Below are 24585 nucleotides of genomic sequence, written 5' to 3' on the forward strand. Positions count from 1 at the left end.
GCACGCCATTTGCTATGAAGCATCGGCAATTCAGGGGGTTGTTGCACGAGCAGCCTCTCTGCGTCGCGTCAACTAGCAAGAATGAATGAGGATTCAGGATGCTAAGATTGAGAGCCCTACCTTGCACCCATGAGTCTGCAGACACAGGGCGAAGTGTAACTTGCGGTGTAATGAGGTCTTGAATACCATTAGGCAGAGCAGGCGCAATGGGTTTGAAGCGCCGTGCTATGAGACATGTAAGGATGTACGACCATGAAGTAGTAAAGGAGTCACTGCACGTTTTTCAGGCGAGGACGTCCCGCTTGATGAGCCAACCTCATTGCTCTCGCTGCTGGATAGTTCGGTGCAGACGCCGGGCACACAGTTGCACTTGTTGTGCATCCGCTTTGTTCTACGCAGTTCACGACACTTGTTGCATTGCGATACTGGACGGCCTTTCTTCTTGATCTCGTACAGAGGTCGATCTGTATGCTGACACGACGAGGAGCGATGACCCTTAATGCAGGACTCGCTATGAATTTACTTGTGAGTAACGTAGTAGAGTGCACGGAAAGCCGAGGGTATTTACCATGCGAATTTCTGGTTATTTACGAAAACCTTGGGCGAGCTTGTGAGCTATTGACGTCGTGGTGCAATGGAAAAACTTTTACCATGTTGGTATCCCCTCGACCTGTCCTCGGCCTGGGGTGCAGAGAGGGGGGATGGAAGCCTGTTGGAGATGGCCAAGGATATCTTATCAGACAGCACCGCCGCGGTGAGCGCAATTACGGACGTCGCAGCTTTGTCCAATGGGGTGCTGAGGGTGACTGTCAGGGTGCGCATTGATCACGCTGACCGCACGTGCGTGACATGCTCGTGACAGAAGAGTCAGCGGTCACGAGTCACGACATACCTGGACAAGCGCGTGGCCTCGTTGCCCAATCGCAAATCATTCTCCTCCAAGTAGAGTTCCCTGGTTAAGTATTGATCCAGTCGCAGATCGAGCGCGGACTTTGTGAGGTTCAACGACAGGGCTGCTCAATGGTTGTCACTCGCTCATTCGTGCGCGGAGCGCCCACCTTTGTCGGGTATTTCCAACCCCGACTGATCCGTTGGCCACCGATCTGTCGGGGTTGCCAAAAAAGTGCGGGCATCCCGCGAACGAACGAGCGACTCTAATATTGAGTGCCCCTATTGAGCACCCCTATTAAAGAACTTCGATTCAGTCAATGGGTTGGACCTCAAAGACCACACGGATTCCGGCTTGTAAGGCTTTCGGCATGAATCTTGAACTCCCGGAAACACCCTCGAAATGAGTGCAAGCAAGTTCTTTCGCCTTTTACTACTATTCTCTCATACTGATCCGCTCGTCTATCGTTTAGTGATTTCTTCGGGGTTCGTCACCGCATGTATCGTCCATGCCTGGGAATGTGCCCAGAGCTCTTCTGCCTCCCCCACGGAGGGTGAGTTCTCCCAGCACAACCTCTTGAGCGACTATGCGTCCAGTGCTTCCTCCAACTCCCCTCCCTACCATGTCTCCAAGCTCGAAGCAATGTTCTACTACTCGGGCATCTCTCCGACTCCCCGAAGCCCGTATACCGTACGGGGAGCTCGAAGACGCCCCGGGTCAAGCGTACGGGTCCCGAGTCCTATCGCAAGCTTAAGCAGGCACGTGGGGTGTTCGGGCACAAGCTCAACGTCGTCTGGAAGGACGTAGGTCCCCTGGTTCGGGACCTGCTGAATGCCCAGAGGGTCTCTTGGACGTCCATAGACGTCGTTCGTTTCATCACCGATGGCGACGGGGGACGAGAAGATTCGCGGGCCTGTCATGATCTGGATCGGTGTTCGTCCCGATTCGCTTAACGGCGAAGACGCCTTCGGCATAAGCAACGACATTCTTGACCTTCTCGCAAAGTTCGACATCGATGACGTCGAAGTTGAATACCGCGAGTCCGTCTACAAGCGGTCGGCCGGTCCAGCGCTTCTTCGCTCTGTTTCCGATTTCAACGCCACCGTGGACGTCCGCGGTCCCCTTACCCCCGCTCTCGGACTCCCTATCGCTGCCTCTGACAGGCAGGACGCCCAGGGCACCATGACCCTCTATTTTGCCGAGAGCGGTGACAGTGACAAGGTCGGGTCTCACCTGCCACCACGTCCTCTTCAAGACGGATGCGGAAGTGCCGAGTAATTCCAATAATGTGCAGTTACTCGGCACTTGCGCCTTCCATAAACTTCTCTCCTCCATCAGGGTCCGTATCGGCCGCCACGCTATCATGGTGGAGCTTCATGAGCGGCAGATCACGAGTTTGAGGGCGAGGTAAATGCTGACGACAAGGAGGATGTTGCGGAGGCAAAGAAGGAGCTTAGGAAGACCCAGAACCTGATGGACGAAGCGAATGAGGCGATCGAGGAGCTCGAGAAGTTCTACGCGCTACGCGCAAGTCAAGAAGGACTGGGGGCAGCGCAACATCGGCTGCATCCACTTCTCCCCTGCCATCGCCTTCAATGTCGGTCCCGGAGGCTTTACCAAAGACTGGGGCGCGTTTGAGCTTGACTGTGACAAGTTCAAGGATGCATTCAGGGGCAATTGTATTGATCTTGGTGTATTTCGACTCATCTCACCCAGGCTGTCTAGTCTAACGTTTACACTGTACACTCAGGCACCGAGATCCCGCCCCACCAGTTCACCTCGAAGATGTATCCCCGCGACGACGGCAAGCCAACCTTCAAGTACCTCGACGATCGTCCCCTCCAACTCGGCGATATAATCACGGAAGAGCGCATGCGCGACCCCGACACGCTCAATCACAATAACGAGGCCTGCTTGCTCGTCATCAAGAACGGCAGCGCCACCGGCGTCATCATCGGACGCGCGACGGGAGTCTCCTTGTTCGTTCGCGACGACGAAACCGGTCAGGAGTCGATGGCGTGGGCTATCTACAACTACGACAACAATTCCGGCGCGTTCTCAGCCCCCGGTGACTCCGGGTCCATCATCGTCGACGGGCTTGGTCGCATCGGCGGCCTTCTTACCGGCGGCACTGGCAAGACAGAGACCTCCGACGTCACCACCCCACCATCATGGCGTAGGTTGGTAGAGTGTAGGCGCTTAGCTGTCAAAGGGTATCGCAAGATTGCGTTTCCTTCTTCTCCGTACACGTGCTCACCGCATAAAAAAGCAGGATGACTCGAACAATCCCCATCACCCGCCTGAGCCACAATACGCCGGACTCAGCGCCCGCACATGTACTTTTATCTCATATCTCAGGCTGTGTTGCTACGCTATCAGAGACGGCATAATACTATTTTCATGGAGCATTCGTCCATCTGCTGCGACGGGTGCAAGTCGCCTAATTGATGGTTTCTTGGACCCGTCGCTTATCCATATTTCTCATATTCCTGGTACTCGTGCTTTGACTTGTTCTTTGGCGCGCTGATAGACATCGGCTGGCTCAAAGCTGACATCACATCCAGGGTCACCGGGGCACGATGCATGGACATTCTTCCTCATAAAGATGCCCACCAGATTCGTTGCACGCCTCGTACACGGTCTCACAGATGAAGACAGTCCAAGATGCGAATGGCTCCACGGATGGCGCGTACGATTTTGAAGATGCAGCCCGCGTCAAACACATCCGCATTGGTGTCTGGGATCTATATGAGGAGCGGAAAGATTCTCTGCGTTCCCGCATTCCCGGCGCCGCAACACTGGTGCAATACAAAGAGATAGTGCAGTGTTTGCCATACATTCGACTCGTGCTCAATGACATGCTCAAGATCAGGAATGGGCTCACGCTGCTCTGGTTGTACGCGTTGGTACAGCTTCTCTTGGCGCTCATACCTGCTGCTTCTCTATGGTCTGTCATTGACTGCGCTATGGCAGCATGATCTTGCTGAAAAGCGTGTCACAGGTACTCAGGACAACTTCTTTCCGTCGTGAGTCGTATTTGCTTTTATGAGCAACAGGAAATAACCCGAGACTCATTGCTGTGGCGTAATAGGTACAAACGGCGGTAGAGATCCGCACAGTAGACAAGTCTTTCCTCCTGCGCGTATTCCTGGGACACACCGTGTGCACTGTGGTAGAGCGCCTACTCAGTTTTGCACAGGAAGAGTTGCAGCATCCCATGAAGACTCGGCTCCAGCAGTACTACCAAGTGCATATTGCCCACGCACGTGCACGCCTCGATGTCCCCACATTCGGTGATGCAGTCGTGGAGCGCCAACTCGACGACGTAGATCCTGGGTACTTTCCCAACGCCGCTTGGTCGACTTTTGACATGATGGCATCCGCGTTGACGATCACGGTCCAAACGACCGGGCAGGTCACGGTGCTCATCCGCGTACTGAAGGCACAGCCAGGCGGCTTGTTAATTGCTGCGATCGCAATCGCGCACTCGGGATTTCGACTGGCGAACAATCGGTCAGGATATTTGTTTCGTACTGGACGTAAGGAAAGTCTCGTGGAAACCCGAACAATAGTTGACTGTCCTCTCACCGTCTATAGTTGTCTGGGCTGCAAACACTAGGAATAAAGACTTCATCAGACTAGAAGGTCTCAGAGCCCTGATTTCTGAGGCACGCTATCGCACGGAGCTTGTGGCGGGGAATATAGGAGCTTACTGCGCTGCAGGTAGGCTGAAGACCCCTCATACCTTCCATGAATGTACATCTTGGTTAGGATCAATGCTCATCTCATCCCGTGTGTAAATACAGAGATCAAAAGACTAACGGAAAATCTGGGCGACAATCTTGGTGGCCATTTGTGGGAGATGTATCAACGCAGTCAACGCGGGAACATATTCACGGTTGCATCGTTATTCGAGCAGTGTTGGAGTGCGCTGCCCCAGGTCTGTCCTGCCAGTGCTTTACCACCAGGCGACCAGTACCAACATAATTTCTGCGCAGGTCATGTTTGCGTTACAAGCTGTGCAATATCCTGCGTCGATACCACTGTCGCTTGCCTCAATGCATCTGATCGAGCAAACCGCAAACACTCTAGGATATCAATTGTACCGCTTTATTGAACAATTTGGGTCCATGGCTGAACAGCTGGTCAAGCTGCGGCAACTATATGACGTCGCTCAGATTCCAAATATCGTGAAAGATGGTCGCGAGCCCTTTCCTGAGGATGTGCAGAAGATGCGAGCGGGGCTTGCCATCGAATTCAAGTGGGTTGTTGTTGTGTCACATTTCGCACCCGTGCCCCTTCGTTGACATTGGGTTTGATATCAATAGAAATGTCTCGTTCAAGTATCCTGGCAGTGATACATACGCTCTCCGAAACGTGTCCTTCAACATTTTTCCCGGAAAGCTATGCGTATGTCCCTTCAAGGGACAGTTGAGTTTCGCGCCTGATTGTGTTCACTTAGGTAATTGTTGGCTCAAACGGGACGGGGAAAAGTACAATCCTTAAATTGCTTGTTCGCATCTATGATGTTGATGAAGGCGTGGTGCTTATCGACGGCCGAGACATTCGATCCTTAAAGTTGGCCGACCTCCGCCAGACAATGGCAGTTTTGTTCCAAGATTACAACCACTTCCCTCTGACAGTGCGTTACACATCTTTCATGCTTCACGCATTGTCATTGACTCTGAAACGGGATTGCCCAGATCCGAGAAAATATTGCTCTTGGTAACCCATCTAGCGAAGTTAGCGATGAGCAAATTCACTTGGCTGCAAGACTTGGCGGAGCAGAGGAGTTTATCAAACTTCTGCCGGAGGGATTTGATACTTATATCGATCGCCCCGTGAAAGACACATATAGCGGCCTTCCACCGGATACGCGTACGATTTTTGGTCGTCCCATAAACCAATGGGCGACACGGGACCTAGGGCTAAGCGGAGGTCAAATGCAACGACTTGCTGTGTATGTTTTACAGTTTTAGACCAAGAAGCTTCACGGCTCACAGACCCGGTAGAGCGCGGACGCTCATGCGTTCGATTGTGTCAGAAGAGTCTCTAATTGGGTTGTTGCTGTTTGACGAGCCAAGCGCGTCATTGGATCCGACTGCAGAGCACGGCACGTACCTCGCCAAATTGCTTTTTGACTGTTAGTGACCATGTTTGCTATGCCTTATAGAGCTCTTCGCGCGGCTGAGAGAGCTGAGAGGGGGGAGGACAATGCTGTTCTCATCGCACCGTTTCGGGAACCTGACCAAGCACGCTGACATGATTTTGTAAGTATATCGTTGCGGGACTTCCTGCTTTGCATCGTGGTCCAACTGACAGATCGCTATACAAAGGTTCATGAATGGATCATCGATTGCAGAGACGGGCACGCATGATCAATTGCTACAGCGCGATGGGGAATACGCAAAGGTCTGGAAATTACAAGCTCAGGCCTTCTTGTAGAATTGTGAGACATCGCCTCCGAAGGGAGTCCACGCATATACCATATGGCTGTGTTGTGCCACGATAGGCTTTCTCCAGCCACATTATTGAGTTTTATGAGGTCATGACATTGTATGGTTCTTATCGAGTATCTGCTTAGATATACCACGGACCATCGCATCGCGGAGACATAGTATGCTGACCTCTTGCGTCGCCGGAGTTTAGGTCTCGAGACTGCGATGATCCTGAAGCTAAAGCGCTGAAGGGCCAAGGATCGGGCGTGCCAGAGGCGTCCGTGACATGGGCGCATATATTTTGGCCGCAGTGGCTCGGGTAGGCAGGATGCCGCAGGCGAGAGCACGAAAGCAACGCAGGATAGGAGGAATGAGACGACTACTTATCGAAAGGATGGAGCCGAATATGACATGTTACTGTAACGTGTACCCGAATAACTCCAATCAGGATTCACAGGTCATCGCCTCCTACATCCTTGAGCAAGAGCGGCCGCATGACACGATCCCAGTTTTGTGCCCACGTACACCAGCGCCATGACTCTTCGTCCTCCTCTTCTTGGGGCCCCTCGGCGAAAGCTGACGACGTGTGCGTCGAGGGCGACATCGGGGTCGAATGCTGCAGCGACACACGTAAAGTCTCCAGCTGAGCCGAGTTAGGATGTGACGAGAGTAGGCTCTATGTAGCATTAATTGTCCAACGTTCAGTCAGAATGCTCACGGCAAAGACTGCTGATCCTACCTCGAGCTGGGCGGCTAGCTGCTCGGCATTGTGGAACACCAGCCCGTTTGTCCCGTCTTTGACGAGTTCATCCAGACTGCCAAAGGCGCAGTCCTCGTCAGCACTCCTGTTTCTGATGACGCCAGTAGCCGCAGGCGCAACTCACCATGCGAAGCCAAGTGCACACACGGGCAACCCGCACCCGAACATGTCGACAACTTTCATTGGCAAGTCCAGGGCAGACGAACTTGAGTGCAGTGAGATCCCAAGGTCCGCAGATCCTGCGTTCGTCATAGTCAGCATCCAGTAAATCCGAGAAATGCGCTACTCACCGAGCAAAATTGGGTAGTCCTCTGCCTCCAGCCACATGCTCATGCACCGCACATATTGCCAGGGCTCACCGCCCCCCTCGCCACTCTGCATGCGTCCAATCTCCCGCATGTACTTATCGCGCAGCGGCCCTTTGCCCGTCACGACTGCGAGCACCTTCGGCAGCCGACGGCACTCTCGCGCACGCTCCTCGTAGCGTACGAGCGCATCCAGCAGGATGCTGAAGTCTTCATCCGGTGTCCACGATGTGCTCGAGACGAGCAGTGCTGGACGGTCTTCGCGCGGCATGGGCAGGGACGCACCCGCGCCCATCGCCGTGGTGTCAGAGCTTTGCGGCATTGTAGTGAAGGGCGTGGAGTACGGTGGGACGCAGGGAGGTAAGAAGGATGTTAGAGTGGGGAGCGCAAGTGCCGGCTGGAGGCGGAGAAAGAGCTCATGCATCTCGCTTGGCGAGGCACGGTGGAAGCGTGCGGGGGGCCGGTCGTGCAGGATGAGTTTATGACCCCTGTGGTGTTGAGTTGCTTGTCATGCGAGAGTTTAGTTGAATGCGAGAAAGACATACTCTAATTTCCACTCCTTGACGAGGAAATTGCACATGGCGCGCGTGACGAAGAGATGTGCATACGCAGACCGTCCGAAATACGCCTCGAATCTATGGCAAGCACGATTGAGCTCTGTCACATCTTCTTACTCATCTGTATGCGCACTGCTTAGCTATCCGGACGAGAGGATGCTTGTCGCCCAGCTTCAGAGCGAGGATACTGTAGCCGAGATTATGCCAATCGATGATCACCTTGCTTCCCCGCAGTCTAGCCACGAGCCATACAAGCGCAAGAGTTGGGATGCTGGGTGGGTTCTTTCTTTCGACGCGAATGTACCGGCGCGATCACGCCAACTATTTAGTCCGCGTCGCTGGTTCTTTACACATAAATGAACGCACCTGGACGACGATGAACTCAGGCGGGTGCGGGATACGCACGAGCAATGCGTGCAAGATGCTAAAGACTTGATGGAGCACCTTGCGCGGGGCGGCGATGACGAAGGGCAGTGATGACAGGTAGGCAGGCGGCGTCGAGAGATAGACGAAGTGTACGAGAGGGATAGACAAAAGCGAAGGGACAGGCTTCGAGCCTGCAGAATGCCGGTGAGACATAGGCAGATCGCGCAAGCCTGAAGTGATTCTTCATTGCCCACAAAGCTTCCGCCGCGCATATGCGGAGGCAGCTCCTCACCAATCCTTATATCTTGGCTACCACTCAATCCCTCTTGTCAGACACACACAGCCAACAAGACCATGCAGACAGGAATCACTTGGCGGCGACGCCTAACTGCCTGTCAAGGCATTCCTGCCCGAGTCTGACGAAGGCGAGCTGCGGTGCCTTGGTGATCCAGGAATGATGTATGAAAACGTACCAGGATACCCCACAAGAAACGTTTCGAATCCGTTCGTGGCAAAGCTTTCAGCGTGGTACATCATGCGTGGGCTGCGACCTATGTCGCCCAGCACTAGAATGGCCGCCGTACGCAAAGCAGGCCTGGCTCGCGGTCTCAGTACGAACCATGTTGCCCAGATGAGAGCTAAGACAACAATAACTTGGGGAACGAGAGTGGTAAAGTCCAGCATCCGTAGCTTAGTTCCAGTGGAAAGATGCAAATATTCAAGTCGCAATGGTACGTGGTCAAGACGAGCGTTTTGTATGGCTTCCCACGGCGGCAGCAAGTTACAACGCGTATACACCATATGACGTCCGACTGTTCTCTACAAGCCACGGTCTCAAGCTCTCAAGTACTAAGCTGTCTGTTGGGTCCACTGCAGACGTTAGTGCATGGCATGTGAACACTGAGTGCAAGGGTAGCCTTGGCAGGATCACACGGCCAAATCGGATGGAAGACAAGAATCATATTGGTACAAAGAACAAGGTATACATCTACATGCGCAGCTTCTTCTCCATCTCGGCGTGGATATCCAGCGGTTGTGCAACCTCGGACGCTGTTTGGCAGAAACAAGTCAAGGATTTGGGATGCCATCAGATACGAGTACGGCTAAGAGGACAGGGAGCACGTACATGACATCATAAAGTCCGCTGGTTCGAGCGATTCATCACGCCCCATTAGGATGTCGAGGTGGATGTTTGACTGAGGAAATGCAGGCATGTGCGGGTTCTGGATGGAGTGGAACAAGAGCGTACTCAGTATCGAGTTTTTGTACCCACTCAGCGGTACACTCACGTATGACACGAGCTTGCGCTCCATAAGCTGCCGCATAGGCATGTGCAGACCGAACATGTTGCGCTGCATGGTGAGCTTGAGGTTGTCCTGTGTCTCATGCCACTACGCGACCCGAAGGTGAAGTGTTCGTTGAAGAGCCTCATAAAGATGATACTGCAGGACGTACGTTCTCTAGTCGGCCCCTTATGCCACTGTTCGTAGTGACTTCTGCCGCGATGCTACGAGGCCCATACTGGAGATTGTCGTGCAGACCGAGGCTGTTCGCAGTGTCCCTCACCGACGCGGACTTGGGTGCAGGTGCGGGTACGAGACGAAGAGAAGGCTCCTGAGGAACATATGGTTAATCAAAAATGTGAATTTTGGAGGGAGAATACTGACCATTGTGGAAGATGAAGGTTATGGTAGAGTGAGCACCGCGGCGTATCAGCCACCCAGCTGACGCGTTCTCTCGACGCGTTGATGGCTTTCCTCTTTCAGAACGTATTACGCGCCGATCTCAGATCGGGCCTGGCGGGCTCTCTGCGCTCAAGTCTCGTTTTATGGGAGGGAAACTTCACAGGATCAGACCTAGGGCTTTGAGAAGAGACTAAAGAGCCTGTAAACCTCACATGTAAACAGTAAGTTTCACACCATCTCGCGGAGTCGTATCTCAAGTCTAAGTTGGCAACTAGGCTACTAGTAGCGCAATAATACTATTCCGTCAAAACCCCTTATGTTTTTGACATTTTATCAACTATGTTGTTAACTGTGTCGAAAACTCAAGGCATTTTAGGAGCGCTAATAACATGTAACGATGTCAAAAGTTCCAGGCCTTCGCGTCACTCTTCCATCTCACTAAGATGTATCACAATAGGCTCAGGCGTTATGTGGCAAGACATCTTTGCGCTTGACAAGAACGGCAGTCACCACTGCTGATGCTGATGACAAATTAGACGATTTGCTGATTCTGACAATGGTTTCTGCTCGGACAGAGGTGAGACAGATGATGTGTAGCTGCTGTTTAAAGGCCTATATTAACCATGTCAATAACTGTCAATAACATACCCCTCTCTTCGGTGCCTCATGTTGATAACCTGTCCAAACTCTGGAGGATATTTTCCCGGAACGGTCTAGCGCAACAACTCTTTCTTATTCTCTCTAAACACTGCAGGTTGCTCATTCCTGACGTTTAGAGACTTGGAAGCTTACGCTAAGATTATAAAGCACCACAAGATCTGTGTCTCGATGGGTAGTTTTACGATCCCGATCGGCAAGCCTGACGAGTATAGCGAGATCTGGGAGTCGCGCGTAAAGTTCCCCGGCCAAATTTTCGAAGGCACCGATGTCAAATACCTATCACAAAACCTACAAACCCACCTTATAGCTTGATATTGAGGGGGGGAGATAATAGCACTTAAGTATGGGGAGGTAATGCTGTTAAGCGCAACAACGAAGTGAATAGAACTGGGGGACAGGGTGCCCCAGGATGCTGTCTTATATACATGAGGGAAAACCCCCCAGGGACCGGTAATGGACCCCTGGTACCTAGCTGGGTAAAGATTACTAAGTATCATGTGCTCTATGATGTCATATATGATGTCATAGTCTGGCCCTGCCCTGCCCTGGGCCTAGGGTCCAGAATTGACCGGCCTATGGCTTAGTGCCTGAGCCTAGCTCCTATCTATGATGTCAGAATGATGTCATGGTCCAGAAGGAGTCTGGTTTCTATCTAGAAAAGGTCCGGCATCAGAGTCCTGCCTGATGTGTCCAGAACAAGATCATGTGTCGCTTATTTAAGCGGATAACCCCTTAGATATGCAGCTGTACCCATATGCGGACGGATAAGTATGGATAAGTCCCTATACCCTTTGATATGTCCGCAGAAATAGCGGAAAAATTAGGTAAAATTAGGGAAACTGTGACAATACCTCTCTTGAAAAGCTGCAAGGGACCATCCATCCCCGAACCTGACACCCTCGGTCGACAAAAGGGGACTAGCGTGAACGCCCCTGACACGTTTCGCCACACGATTGTTGTCCTCTCAGTCAACGATCCAAACAAGGCAGCGAATATGAACATGTACGGCACCCCAGAGCATACCGAAAATCGTGATGGAATCACTTAACAGATGTTATCTATTTCACGCCCCTCCTTGGCGCTCTGGGCCCCTTAATTGTGCTCCGTGCCTTCCAGCGACCTGATGGGGCGCCCCTGTGAAGGGCGATCTCGAGGAGTACCTGCCTGTCTTTATAATGTGCTAGAATTCTTCCCCCTTGATATGCAGCCACCTCGCAGCGCTCCACGAGCTGCTCACAACGCATTGGCATGCGGAACATACTCGCCTTGCCATCGCTGAGGCCAAGTGGAAAGGTGGCTCTTCCTCCTTCGCCGGTGGCGCTAGACTTCCCGAAGTTCACGCTGAGGCGTTCAATTGCCGCAGCAATTGTGACCATTGCTCTTGCTTTCTCTGGGCTCTTCCTGTGGACATCGTTCGCAAAGTCAGATGCATTATCACATGCTGACCTCGATAAAAATAATGTTGCATTGAACCCGCCGAGAGTGGAGCACTTGCCAGACCGTGAAGACGTACTTCCCGTAAGTCTTCGACCGGAGACATACCTCGCTGGTCCACCAACTGCGCATTTTAAAGGTAAAGCATGCGCTGAATCAGATTCTTTGTCGGTATTCACTCGACGACTCGCGCAGATAGTCTGAAAAATGATACTAGATACATGACCTCTTGGCTTTCAGCGGGCTGGAGTATGTCGTTAGTAATTCGCAGTAATCAACTTGGCTGACCTTACCACAGCAAATGATGTTATGACAATAGTACGTCTCTTCGCTAGCATTCTCAATTGCGCACCTCTGACGGCGCAGACCAGGGGAATTTAATCTACCTCGCGCTCATCACCGACCGTGTCCCCGTCATCCCACCATTCACTTCGCATATTGGCGGTGCGAGCGTACCAATCGCCTTCTCTGCGATCTTCGACGTCTCGCGCCTCGCGCGGGAGATCGGCGCGCCAGTACTTGAATGGCACCAAATCAAGAACATTGCGCTCGCAGAGTCCCTTGCCGAGCAGGATGATCTCGGTTGCTGGAACATCTGGGAGGTGGACAACATTCCCGCGGACGCGCCGCGGGGAAGCTACACGACCCTCATGCTTAATCTCGGTGCGTTCGATCCTCTTCAGCTAGATGAGCTTGTACGATGTAACGACGGCCTCAGACATATCGTACACGCGGGCGCCGGAATGGGTCAAGCTTATACCTGGATTCCTACATGACTCACACTCGTCGTTCTGGTCGCTTGCAAAACTTGCCTTCCCCGAGACGCGCAGTGACGTCCTAGCAAATCCCGCCGCCCATCCGACCCGAGCATCCGAACGGCATCGTGTCTTTATCCCGCCGGACGAGCAGCTCCTGTGCTTTGATTATCTATACTATGTATGTGGCGAGAGGGTGAGTACGGCATGCTATTCGTTGCGCTGAGCCGCTAACAATGCGAGCAAATAACCAGCCATTGGAATATGACTACGATTACAGCCCCGCGTGGAGGTTTGTCGTGAAATACTTCCGGTGGACGAGAGACCTGGAGCAGCTTGCAGAGGAGTACTTGCGGCGCACACTAAACGTCCCAGAAGGCAGACCTATACCTCCAGTAAGTCATGCAACGTCGAATGCCGTGCAGGATCACTGATAGACATCCTCAGTATATCACAGTCCACGCTCGGCGCGGCGACTTCGTCAACTGGTGCGGCGAAGTCCCGCGTGATGGCTGCTTCCCGTCGTTGTCCGTGTTCGCACGGCGGGTATTCGAGGTGCAACAAGAGCTCCGTGAACGCCACGGGATCGAGGCGCATCATGTCATCATGACGAGCGACGAGTCCGATGAAGGTTGGTGGGATGGGGTGCGTGCGCTCGGGTGGCTTCGCGTCGACCATGAGCGGGCGCAGACCATCGAGCTGTATGGAAGATGGTACGTCGCTTCTTCCGCAACACACAAGGGATGTTTACCAGGAGCGGTTCGGCGTGCAGGTACACTGTAATCCTGGACGGAGTCATTCAATCACTCGGCATGGGCTTTGTCGGAACAGACCGATCGACATTCTCGATACTGGCACGACGGCGCGTGCAAGATTGGAACAACGGCGCAGTTCGTACTGTGCTGTGGGGTCATCCAGGCTCGGATGAGCATTAAAGCAACATCTGATAGACTTCCGCTAGAGAGGACTTGTGTCGGCGGATGGCCGCGGCTTTCTTGCTTTGATTCTTGTATTTATGTTAGACACACAGCAGTTGTTAGGAGGTAGATATACACCCCAGATGTGCTACCAATGGGACAGATACTCACATAATGAAGTCACTGATAATGCATCCCACGGCAAAAATGGAAGGCCTTGCACGGAGCACGATGCAATTCCCAGCATCACGGCAGCCAAGAGTCTGGAAGAGCCGAGATCTCGCCACTTGCCAAAAAGACGACGTACATCATTGATGCGACTTGAATATGACTCGGTGTGGCAACGAGCCTGTCGCCGGACCCGCACATTGCCATATATGGAGAGGCGGGATGCCGACATATTACTAAATGTAGTTACAGGCGCGCATGTGAGCTGGGCGTGACGCGCCATATAAATGCGCGCCCTCCGTTATCCTCAAATACATTCAACCCTCACTTGTCCCCCCGCAATGCCTCCGAAGAAGAAAGCCGCTACTGCCACTGTCGCTACCGACGCGTCCGACGCGTCGAAACCCCCTTCACGCGCCACTAGGGCTAGTACTCGCGCCCGTGCCCCGTCGTCTAAGGCACAGGCAGTTGATGCCACATCAACTGCCGCCTCGACAGATAAACCCGCTACAAAGGCGAAAGGAAAACGCGGCCGAGCCGCCGCTCACGATTCAGACGCTGACGAGCCAGACGCGAAGAAGGTAAAGACAGACACTGCGCCAGCCACAGACGCGTCTCAGGGGGTTGCATCCGTCTCCCCCGACGCGTCGCAAGATGCGCCGCCTGCGAAGATGGTGGGTATGGAGAGTGTGGATGCTGCATTGTGGCTTATTTCTTCTTGGAATCCCAGGTCACCGTGCTCAAACGCGGGGCTGCTCCTGTAGATCCATGCTCCGGCATGGTTGGTGCGTGTTATCAAGTCCGTAGCAGGCATTCCCTCAGACTTGTAGACTAGATACACATCAGGTTCTTGTGACCGTGGATGATGTTTGGGATGCAACACTTAACCAGACCGACGTTGGGAAGAATGCGAATAAGTCAGTTCTCAACACTATTCACCCATTCGCCTCGCTGCTGATGCCTATCTTGAAATGCTGTCAGATTCTATGTCGTACAGGTGCTGCATACTGTAGGGAACACTGAGAACTGCACCCTCTTCACGCGGTGGGGCCGTGTAGGCGAGAACGGCCAACAGCAGAAGAAGGTAGGGAGGGTAAGCTGTCTTGGTATTGAAACATTAGCTGACTGCATGTGTAATACAGGGCCCGTTCGGATCTTCATCAGCGGTCAATGCATTCAAAGCGCAGTTCAAGGCGAAGGCGGGCGTCGAGTGGTCTCAGCGGCATGGTATGGTTGCCAAGAAAGGTCAGAGCAAAGTGTTAGATACTCTGTTGGGTGGTTCTCACACCGCTCAACTGTGAATAGGGAAATATCAATGGATTGGTACGTTCACTGCATCTAGAACGGTTCTTTTTGGCAATTAATGTGATTGTAGAGCGCGTATTTGAAGACGAGGAGGAGACTAAGAACGACAACGCAAGTTCCTCCAAGAAAGAGGAGGAACCCGCTAAAATACCCGACTGCACGCTTCCCACAGAAATTCAGGTGTGTCGCTTTATATGAGAAGAAAGCGCAACGGCTCACCGATCAATATTATAGACCCTCTGCAGGCTTATCTTCTCGGCGAAGTAGGCAGCATCCGCGCAGACTGTAAGGATTTCTAACTCATGAATGCATTCAGGTTGATCGACGCAACACTTTCGTCTATGAACTACGACGCAAACAAGCTTCCACTAGGTTTGTTCAACCATGAGGAGTGTCGACAGTCTTAAACCCTTTTGCTAGGCAAGCTTGCGAAGTCCACAATCCTCAATGGCTTTGCTGCTCTCAAGGCACGAGGAGTGTAAATACTTACGAAGCTGGAGCTAATCCAGTCTTTCGCAGATACTCTCCGAAGTGATTGACCAACCGAATGGAGCCACAGCTCAAGAATACGGAGGCTTCCGTTCCGCTGTGAACGAACTCACTGGACGATACTACTCGTGAGCAACAAAGTGATGCATAATGGTCCCCATGCTCACGTGGTGCATCAGCATCATACCGCACGTATTCGGCAGAAACAGGCCCACCGTCATCGACAGTTCGATGCTCCTGAAGCGGGTGAGCTCAAAGATATTGGATATTGTGATGAGACTCCTGCTGAATTAATCCCCCCTTCCCCTGCAGGAACTGGAACTAGTAGACGCACTTGGTGACATGGTAAGTGCACCACTGTCTCACTGCCTGACTCGCTGTTGATGCTGCTGCTCCAGGAAATCGCCTCGAAACTCATTGCGTCTTCGACTCCGAAAGACGACGAGGGTCGACCGATCAACCCGTTGGATGCCAACTTCCGGTCCCTACATCTGACAAGCATGGATCCCGTCGCTCCCGGAAGCAAGGAGTTCACAGCCTTGGAGATGTACACACGAGACACCCATGGCGCCACTCATCAGCATTACCAGGTGCAGGTGCAAAACGCGTTCCGCGTCGAACGGTATGTCCCGACGCTGCGGCAGGAATGGCACACACGCGTGACGAGGCCGTCTGCACAGGCAGGAAGAAACCGATGCCTGGATAAAGGCTGGCCATGACAAAGTTGCTGATGGAGACCGTCTCCTGCTCTGGCACGGATCTCGCACGACCAACTTCGCAGGTAAGCCGCAGCGCGTCCTTTCCAGAGCTGGCAAGCGAACCGTCTTCGTAGGTATTTTGTCGCAAGGTCTGCGAATTGCGCCACCAGAGGGTGAGTTCTATTGCGCTGTCCAACCGCCATTCATATGCTGATGGTCCTATTCTAGCACCTGTGACTGGTATACAATTCTTCCGACTTGAAAAAGCGGAAATGCTGACCTTGATCAGGATACATGTTCGGCAAGGGCGTATACTTCGCTGATGTAAGCTCTCTACCATTTATTGGACATGCCTTTTCACTCATATGGATTTGTTATTAGATGATGTCTAAGGTATGCGTCATTAGCAATGTTCGAAAGGAGGAATACTGATCGGAATGCCCTGCAGTCCGCCAACTATTGCCACGCATAGTAAGTGCGGCGACACAAATCACTAAATCGTCGATTCTCATTACCCTGATATTCAGTTTGAGTGACAATACCGGGATTATGCTTCTGTGTGAGGTCGCAGCAAAGCCTGTCCTCGAGCAGCAGCATGCAAACTATCACGCCGATGTGGACTGCAAAGCGGCGAACAAAATGTGCGTGCTGCACGTGGTATGGCATCCTTTCATCCTGATCATGACAATTTCCATACTGCAGGTGCACGAAAGGCCTGGGTCGTACGCAGCCTGCGGAATGGCAAGACGCTGGTAACGTCTTGGAGAACGACGCTCTGAAAGGCTGTCACATGCCGAAAGGTCCTGGAAAGGACGTTGCCGACGCCAATGTCTCACTGCAGTACAACGAGGTCAGTCTACTTCCAGCACCATATTTACCACCGCGCATTGAGCGAGTTTGTATCCTTAGTATATTGTCTACGATACGTCGCAGATCCGCGTGCGCTATCTCCTAATGGTCAAGATGGGTTGATTAAATGCTGTATGCTGGACAATCATTGCTTTGCGGGTGAACTTCCACGGTTTCTTGCTTTTGCGACAACTATCTAGGCTATACCTTGTTTTTTGGACTCCCATGACCCGATGTCGCTATGGTGTTGGACATAATCTGTTGTGCTTTACGAATATCTTGCATGTGTATTCAGTAAAGTGTATTCAGCAAACGTATGACGGTGTGAGCAATGGCCAATACAAGGTATGATACAACCGCAACGTGAGATGCTCAATCAACGCGTCTCCGCTTCGCGCCATGCTCGTCATCCACCGACCGCTCCCGCGAGCGCTGCCTTTCCTTTGTCGACCCGTTATCCCGCCACCGCTCGCGTCGCGGTGGCGAACGTGACCTCGACCGTGAATGCGACCGCCGCCTCCTGTCTGCGTACCTGTCTCCCTTGTCGCGTTCTCTATTCTTGTCGTAGCCGCCCCTACGATCACGTTCGTCATACCGATCCCTATCCCGGTACCCCTCACGATCGTCTCCTCTCCGGCGATCGCGGTCGTCGCCATTCGGTCTGCGATCGTTGTCCCTGTCACGATTCCGCCATGATCCGCCGTCTTCCTTGTCTTTATCTGGCCGCGCGCCCCATTGGCGTGAGCCGGTCGCAGTGCTGTTGGCTCCGGTGCCTATACGGCCAGGCGGCGGAAGGTCCTTGGCTTGCGGACAGTCTGTGCACAACTGAGCATTGGTACGGTCTTAGAGGAAGATGCGATGTATATACCTTTCTTCATATGTGGACCTCCGCACACAAAACAGCCACCGCCCGCAGTGGACGTCCCGCCCGCCTTCACAGGCGCAGTGCCGCCAAATCCGCCACTGGCGACCGTCGTGTCCTGGTCGAGCAAGTGCGTATACTTGGTGCGCCCACGCTTGCCAAAGTTCTTCACCTGCATCACCTGCGGGAGCAGCGACACATCCATGGTCGACTCGGTCGCCTCCGTGAAGTCGTGCCGCCGCAAGATCTCCTCGTCCTGGTGGAACGCACCCTTGTGCCAGTATTTCTGCAGGAACTTCTGCTGTCCCTTTGGCTTATCCTTTCGGCTCTGCTCTGCACGCTCCAGGTCCTCGCGCAGACGCTGCTCCTCCGGCAGTGCCCGCCGCCGCTCGACCTCCTCGCGTTCGAGCTCGCGGGCGAGCGCCGCCTCTTTGTCGCGCTTGATGCGCGCGAGCTCGCGTAGGCGCCAGGCCTCGAACTCGGTGGTGGGGTCGAGCCCGTCCGTGTCGTCCACATCGGGCGTCTCGATTTCCTTTTCCTCTATGGTTGTTATGTTTACTATGAGCGGAGTAGGGGAGACCGACGAGGCGACGTACTTTCAGCTAGCTCGCGTCGTATGCTCTCTGCGACCATATCGTGGCTTTGCTTCTTGCGCTCTTCGGCCTCGAGCTCCTTCTTGCGGACGGCCTCCTCCGTGTCCTCCGCCATTGCTTCCTTCTCGGCTATTGTCGCGCGTGCTCGTCTGAGGTTGTCTTTAACATTCTGCACAACGAGGGATTAGAAAGGAACGCACTTTGGTATAAACACGGGCCGGAACTGTAACTTGGGCTTCTCTTCCTCTGACTCCTCCTCGCTAGACTGTAGTGAGAACCATTAGCTGCAGACGGATTGGAATAATGTATCAAACCTCTTCTTCCTCTTCTTCTTCCGCCTCCGCCTCTTCCTCTTCCTCCTCTTCCTCTGAGAGAGATAGAATTTAGCACGTAGACAGGCCGGCAGAGCGTGCTACACGCACCTTCCAATTCAGCACCTGTCCGTCCGACCTCCTCCTTGCCCGCAACAATGACACGACCCTCCTTTGAGATATTGACGTCCTTTAGTGCGACGTTCATAGCCCTGCCTTTCGCCGCTGCCGCTTTCTGGGGCTTCTGCACGTCCAGTGCATCCTCATCATCGTCTTGCTGCATGTCTTGGATGAGCACATCTCCCTCCTCTTCTGGCTCTTGCTCTTGCTCGGCATCGTAGTCCGAGTCATCTGAGGACAGAGCCTCGCCGGCACCCTTGGGAGCTTTGCCCTTCCAGTAACGCGCCGCGGGGCGCGGGAGCCGCGGCGCTGGCTTGCGTTGTGCAGCCGCAGGTGTCGACATCTACAATGTGTCGATGTGTACTATGCTTGAAGTTTGATGCGGCGGAGGCAGTGAGCAAGGCTAGAGGGTAGTATAACGGTACAGACTCGGCGGAGAGGAAGCGCGCAAGCTGCTGAAGCGCCGAAATGCCACATGATGGGATTCGCCCAATTTGGCAGGCAATCTATTCTTTCAGCGGCACACAAGACAGACGAAGTAGGTCCTGATCATCCTCGCAGCATAGTACGGCACGCTGGTATTCAACAGTGGTCAAGCTATGCTACGCCCATATTATGTCTTTAAGCCTTATCATGAATGAGCAGCATCAAACGCAGCCTTGCGCTGCTCTGTGTTGCACTATTCATCACGCAAGCGAATAAGGCTACAGGTTGAGCTCACCTGCCTGCTCGCTTTGTCAGCTTTGTCGCATATATACATCAACTAGTGGGAGGACCGGACCAACCATATTCAATGCAACACCCGTAGCGCCCGCTCGGAAACTGCGACGAAGTTAATGTCTGCCGCTCGACTGATCCATCTGTAGAACGCGACGACGGACTACCAGAAGATACAAAATGACATCCCGGCAGCGGTGGAGACGCGGCAACGGCCGGGTGCACATTTGTCGGAGGACAAGCTCGGGAAGAAAGTATGTCCACGTCCCAGTATCAATCAGTCTCGATGCGATTACCCACATCGTACACAACAGGGATTTGCCCAATTAACCAAGGAGAACACGGCATACAAGTTTATCTGGTCTGTTCTTGTGCAACAGGACCAGGCTGAGGCGAAGAGCAATATGGAAACACGGCTGGATCTCATTCGCAGCAAAATGTGCATTCCGAGTTCCTCTTGCAACTGTAACCCCGTGTGACCGGAGTGTCCTATTCAGCAAACGCATCGAAGCCCGGTTAAAGGACCTCGATGAGCAGTCCGAGAAGAAGGCTGAGGTGAGCGGCACAGCTACTTTCTCTCCCGTTTGAGGTTTCTTGTAACCCATTTTTACCGCTGATGTTCCTCGGGAATTGTGTAGCTCGTCGAGATTCAAGTCGCATCACAAGAGTAAGCGAAGGCATCCGCACCAGTTGCTATTTCTGCATAGAACACAAAACTGCACGGAGCGCTGCGTCCCCATCAGTCTAGGCCCCCATATGTTATTTCCGGTAAAAAGCAACATGCCCACGATGTAAGTTTTATCGCACTGGTGATGGATCAGCTGTACATGAAGCGTGCCAGAATGCACACTGACGGAGGGGCATTTTTATAACTTCTCGTAACCAGGAAGACACTGCACGGTGGATGCACTGAAGCGTACATACCCTCGAGAGAGCGGGGACTGCGCGTGTGCTCTGGGGTTTTGTGGGTGAGTAGACAATGGCGGAGGTTTCAAACGTTTATGTATGACGTCAACACCCGGTGTTGCGTGTGGGGTATGTGTCGGTGAGAGGTGTGAGTCAATGATACAGGGGCTACGGACTAGGTATGTCGAAAGTTGTAATCAAAAGGGTACCGAAATGAGGACGTTCCAGACCTCGAAGACACGTAACTGAAATCCTCGCTATTGTTACTCTTTCGTAGGCTCACTGTACGGTACCGTCTGGCTCAGGGATAGTTCTTGGATCTGAGTAAGTGGCCGCCGTGTACTTCCTGCGACTATCTGCTACTGACGTTGGTGGCCCGGAAAACTCGTGGGGCACGCTCTGCCGGGCGAGACACGTAAGTGCCTGGTAGTGTAGACAATGTACTTATAGATGCGATGCTTACGCCGTTGTTTCTCAGCACAACACTCTCATCTTCTGAGGTGAGTTTCTTACCTTCAAATATTGTACATCTCTTGACCTAAATTCTCGCGTGGCCTCGAAGCTTTACGTGCCTTCAACAGTTGTCCTATCCCGAACACCGCGCAAGCCTTCCTTTAAGTCATCCAGCTGCAAGCATGGCAATACTCCTCACAGGCGGCACGGGAAAGACCTCCGTACGTATTGCGCGTCTGTTGCAAGATGCGAAGATCCCATTCGTCTTGGCCTCACGCAGGGGTGAGGCTGCAGCTCCATCCGGCATGCCGGCGGTCAAGTTCGATTGGCTCGACTCTTCGACCTTTGCGACCCCCTTCCAACATGAATTCCCGGGAGACGAGGGTGTTTCCGCAATTTACTTGGTTGCACCGGAAGCCGCCGATCCAGCATCGCCAATGATTGCTTTTGTCGACTATGCAGTCAAAGAGCACGGTGTCAATAGGTTCGTCCTCATGGCCGGTAGCTCCGCCGAGCCAGGCGGACGTCTCCTTGGCCAAGTGTGGCAGCATCTTAACGACATTGGCGTTGAGTACTGTGTGCTCCGACCAACCTGGTTTATGGGTGCGTTTGTTCGCTCAAGTTTGCGGCACATCTTCCGACTAACGGCAGGGAATAGAAAATTTCTCGGAGGGGATACATTGTGCCACGGTCAGAGACGAGGGCAAGATTTATACGGCGTGTGGCGATGGCAAGATCTCGTTTGTTAGCGCCTCCGACATTGCAGCCGTCGCATTCCGCCCGCTCACCGACGAGAAACCGCACAATACCGATTATCGGGTGCTGGGGCCTGAGCTATTGACCCACGACGAGGTACGCTGCCTCTTCGGGCTGTAAACTCAGCGGGAATGTACGCGCTGACTGTAGCTGTCCAGATTGCGGCCAAACTCAGCAGTCATTTGGGACGCGAAATCACACACGTCAATCTTATCGGCGAACAACGAATTCAACGGTTGATGCGCGTCGGCCTGCCTAAACACTACGCAAAGTTCATTACCTCTCTTGAAGTCTCAGCGGGAAATGGTGATGAAAATAAAATGAATGATGCCGTGGAGCGAGTGACTGGACGGCCTCCGCGGACGTTTGATGCACTCGCCCAGCAATGTAAGGCGGTATGGGAGTAGATAGTCCTGAGAAGTCTTTGGATCGTGGCCCTTTGCTTTTTACTCTGAATCCTCGACTTCCTTCCGAGCGTTTTGTTGACTTTTGGGTATGTCGGGCAAGCGTCGCTGCCGGGTCACGTGGTCGTGCGCCGGTGTGGGAATAGGACTTATGTAGGCGTCGCGCGCCGTAGGTATCCCCATCGGTTTGTAACTTTATCCACCATTGATCCCTGTCCATCGAGGATGTTATCTGCCGGCGGTCTTTCCGGCGTCGTTCTCACACGTTTCTCGCTTTCCCTTCTGTGGGCTCGCTGGGCTGGACAGTCTAATGTAGGCTGGGATAATTCTTGGACCGTGAGCAAGCTGCTGTCACATACGTACTGCGGTCATTCGCCCGTCAAAGTAGTCTGTTTCAATTTGAGGGGTCCGAACCGTAAGACGCGATTTCGCCTTACATAAGCGTTTTGATCTCCGAAATGCGCCATGCGTCGTGGCGCCTAAGGACGCGTCCAAAATGCCTGCCTACTAGAGAATGCGATACCCAGCCCACTCGTCCTTAATATCATATTGATATGAATGTGTCATGCTAGACCCTCCTACTAGAGATTCCTTCCAATTCAATTCACCTGCCGGCTATGCATCATGTCAAAGTCATGGCCAACAATTTCCCATATGATTCACATGATATCCAGCTCAAAGGTGTTTGTAAAGCATTGGATGGCGTACTCTCATGGCTATCACCCCAACAAGCTCAGGGAAAACAGGCTATATGATTATTTCGTGCTCATGGTGTTGGAACAACGGTGCGAACAGGGCGGGGCGCGTTTGTCCACGGGCGTAGCGATGCCCATAAGGGACAATCGCGTGCGGTACTTACATCGCACGGGGTCGTTATATACTACACAGCCAGAAGATACTTTAGCCTACGTTTGAACGGCCTGCAGATGCCTGGGGTACCAATGTCAAGTTTGCACCCCGGTCAAAATTGCTTGATCCTCGTGCAAATCTATCGATTTGACCTACGGCTGGCATGCGGTGACCGGCAGCTACCCATATCGCAGTGTAACCCATGGGCAAACATTGCGTATCATGTGACTTGCACAAGACACGACAAGGCACGCGCGACAAATCTGAGAAGTTTTTCATCTTGCCCACCCACGTCTCAAATGTCTCAATATCGTCTTGCATGTATTTTGAGACCCATGCTCCTGGTGAATATACCAGTACACGGCCAGCCGTTCGGATGAACTCAGTTTGACCGCCGCCAGGTTGAACCCAGCTCAAAGTGCTTTGCACCCCGTTTGAAAAGGGCCGCCTTAACCCCAGTGCAACCAGCCTCGCGCTTGACCGCCGGTCAATTTCGCTCAACCCCAGTGCAAAGCATATTTACTTTCACGTGATGCAAGCACCCCGCCCCCCTCCCCTCCCCGTTTTGCAGCAGGCCCCGTCGACCATTGTGTTGCACTCGAATGTACATATTGTATTCTCCACTGTGCTCGCTATTACAAAACATGTACTATAGTAGATTGTGATACTGTCATACCATAATAAAAATGTCATGTCTGCCCAGCTCATTGCCCCTGTGCGCATTGTCGCCTCCATCCAGTGATACCCCATGCTCTGTCCCACCACTGTGTTATCTTCCTGCGCTGCTGTCAGAGATGTTGGATGAGTGGTGTGTATGCATGAGCAGCCACAAGTAGACACTCTCTGTCGCGACTTGAGGTCAAGCGACTGGGGGATACCTGAAGGCTGGGGGCGTCCGACTGATTCTCACCGAAGCGATGGTGAGCGAGGCTCAAACCTAAGGCTAGGGACAAGAAATGTATTAGTTAGTTAAGTAAGAAAAAGGATACAGGATGGGCTTACTGACCTAGGGACAAGAGGTCGAAACTGAGGTCCCTAGGGCAGCAGAGGCCGGCTTATATACATGGGGAGATTAGGGCAGGCTGTGCGCGTTGGTCCGTGCGCAGCTGGTCCGTGCACAGCATGCCGACGCGGCCCCGGGGGCCGGTGAGTCAGAGCGGCTGTGTCAGCGGAGCCCGAGCTGTGCCGTGCGCTGCCGCCCCATCTAATCTTATCGTACAGTAGATAACGATGTGTCCGTATCAGGCAGGTAGTACAGAGGTCGCGGGTTCGAGCCCGCGAAAAGGAAAAATTAAAAAACGGCTAGGCGCCGTGCCAACTCGTGACATTACCCCCCCCT

The 24585-nt window shown here is 53.1% G+C and overlaps 9 protein-coding genes across 9 annotated transcripts; 6 read left to right on the plus strand and 3 right to left on the minus strand.

Moving 5' to 3' along the window:
• Window positions 1-225: 225 nt before the first annotated feature.
• Window positions 226-510, minus strand: POSPLADRAFT_1130113 (hypothetical protein; the record flags this gene model as incomplete). Its single annotated transcript, XM_024483918.1, has 1 exon — window positions 226-510. A coding segment is annotated over one exon (285 nt), but the record flags the coding sequence as incomplete, so codon positions are not given.
• An 887-nt stretch (window positions 511-1397) lies between these two features.
• On the plus strand, window positions 1398-4508 carry POSPLADRAFT_1043258 (hypothetical protein; the record flags this gene model as incomplete). The annotated part of the gene is made up of 7 exons (XM_024478260.1): window positions 1398-1442; window positions 1486-1692; window positions 1751-2096; window positions 2422-2568; window positions 2640-3069; window positions 3495-3840; window positions 3981-4508. 7 exons carry the CDS (start codon window positions 1398-1400, stop codon window positions 4506-4508), a joined length of 2049 nt encoding a protein of 682 aa, XP_024344911.1.
• Window positions 4509-5736: 1228 nt separating this feature from the next.
• POSPLADRAFT_1038318 (hypothetical protein) lies at window positions 5737-6499 on the plus strand. Its single transcript, XM_024477367.1, has 4 exons — window positions 5737-5849; window positions 5902-6002; window positions 6063-6159; window positions 6226-6499. Exons 1-4 carry the CDS (start codon window positions 5833-5835, stop codon window positions 6332-6334), a joined length of 324 nt encoding a protein of 107 aa, XP_024344912.1. The 5' UTR covers window positions 5737-5832; the 3' UTR covers window positions 6335-6499.
• Window positions 6500-6778: 279 nt separating this feature from the next.
• Window positions 6779-9999, minus strand: POSPLADRAFT_1064439 (glycosyltransferase family 33 protein; the record flags this gene model as incomplete). The annotated part of the gene is made up of 12 exons (XM_024481803.1): window positions 9983-9999; window positions 9771-9929; window positions 9605-9706; window positions 9442-9538; window positions 8789-8914; window positions 8316-8506; window positions 8083-8231; window positions 7938-8027; window positions 7378-7880; window positions 7212-7326; window positions 7067-7142; window positions 6779-7003 (listed from the first exon to the last, which is right to left on the minus strand). The coding sequence occupies exons 1-12, from the start codon at window positions 9983-9985 to the stop codon at window positions 6779-6781; spliced, it is 1836 nt and encodes a 611-aa protein (XP_024344913.1). The 5' UTR covers window positions 9986-9999.
• A 1909-nt stretch (window positions 10000-11908) lies between these two features.
• POSPLADRAFT_1128010 (hypothetical protein) lies at window positions 11909-13784 on the plus strand (the record flags this gene model as incomplete). The annotated part of the gene is made up of 8 exons (XM_024483691.1): window positions 11909-12233; window positions 12290-12343; window positions 12393-12412; window positions 12466-12757; window positions 12813-13045; window positions 13104-13244; window positions 13297-13562; window positions 13622-13784. The coding sequence occupies 8 exons, from the start codon at window positions 11909-11911 to the stop codon at window positions 13782-13784; spliced, it is 1494 nt and encodes a 497-aa protein (XP_024344914.1).
• Window positions 13785-14275: 491 nt separating this feature from the next.
• POSPLADRAFT_1043263 (hypothetical protein) lies at window positions 14276-17398 on the plus strand (the record flags this gene model as incomplete). The annotated part of the gene is made up of 18 exons (XM_024478261.1): window positions 14276-14608; window positions 14665-14719; window positions 14770-14851; window positions 14916-15027; window positions 15077-15179; window positions 15240-15257; window positions 15310-15419; window positions 15759-15856; window positions 15908-15974; window positions 16041-16073; window positions 16127-16350; window positions 16409-16509; window positions 16561-16599; window positions 16716-16750; window positions 16875-16897; window positions 16954-17067; window positions 17129-17276; window positions 17360-17398. 18 exons carry the CDS (start codon window positions 14276-14278, stop codon window positions 17396-17398), a joined length of 1734 nt encoding a protein of 577 aa, XP_024344915.1.
• A 249-nt stretch (window positions 17399-17647) lies between these two features.
• POSPLADRAFT_1043264 (hypothetical protein) lies at window positions 17648-19504 on the minus strand (the record flags this gene model as incomplete). The annotated part of the gene is made up of 6 exons (XM_024478262.1): window positions 17648-18090; window positions 18144-18677; window positions 18734-18879; window positions 18931-18995; window positions 19045-19097; window positions 19153-19504. The coding sequence occupies 6 exons, from the start codon at window positions 19502-19504 to the stop codon at window positions 17648-17650; spliced, it is 1593 nt and encodes a 530-aa protein (XP_024344916.1).
• Window positions 19505-20027: 523 nt separating this feature from the next.
• On the plus strand, window positions 20028-20466 carry POSPLADRAFT_1128204 (hypothetical protein; the record flags this gene model as incomplete). The annotated part of the gene is made up of 3 exons (XM_024483716.1): window positions 20028-20132; window positions 20193-20317; window positions 20376-20466. Coding segments are annotated over 3 exons (321 nt in total), but the record flags the coding sequence as incomplete, so codon positions are not given.
• A 953-nt stretch (window positions 20467-21419) lies between these two features.
• Window positions 21420-22400, plus strand: POSPLADRAFT_1043265 (hypothetical protein; the record flags this gene model as incomplete). The annotated part of the gene is made up of 3 exons (XM_024478263.1): window positions 21420-21840; window positions 21896-22089; window positions 22152-22400. The coding sequence occupies 3 exons, from the start codon at window positions 21420-21422 to the stop codon at window positions 22398-22400; spliced, it is 864 nt and encodes a 287-aa protein (XP_024344918.1).
• Between the last annotated feature and the right edge of the window lie 2185 nt (window positions 22401-24585).

The sequence above is a fragment of the Postia placenta genome (assembly GCF_002117355.1).
Source record: "Postia placenta MAD-698-R-SB12 unplaced genomic scaffold POSPLAscaffold_1, whole genome shotgun sequence".
NCBI lineage: Eukaryota > Fungi > Basidiomycota > Agaricomycetes > Polyporales > Adustoporiaceae > Rhodonia > Rhodonia placenta.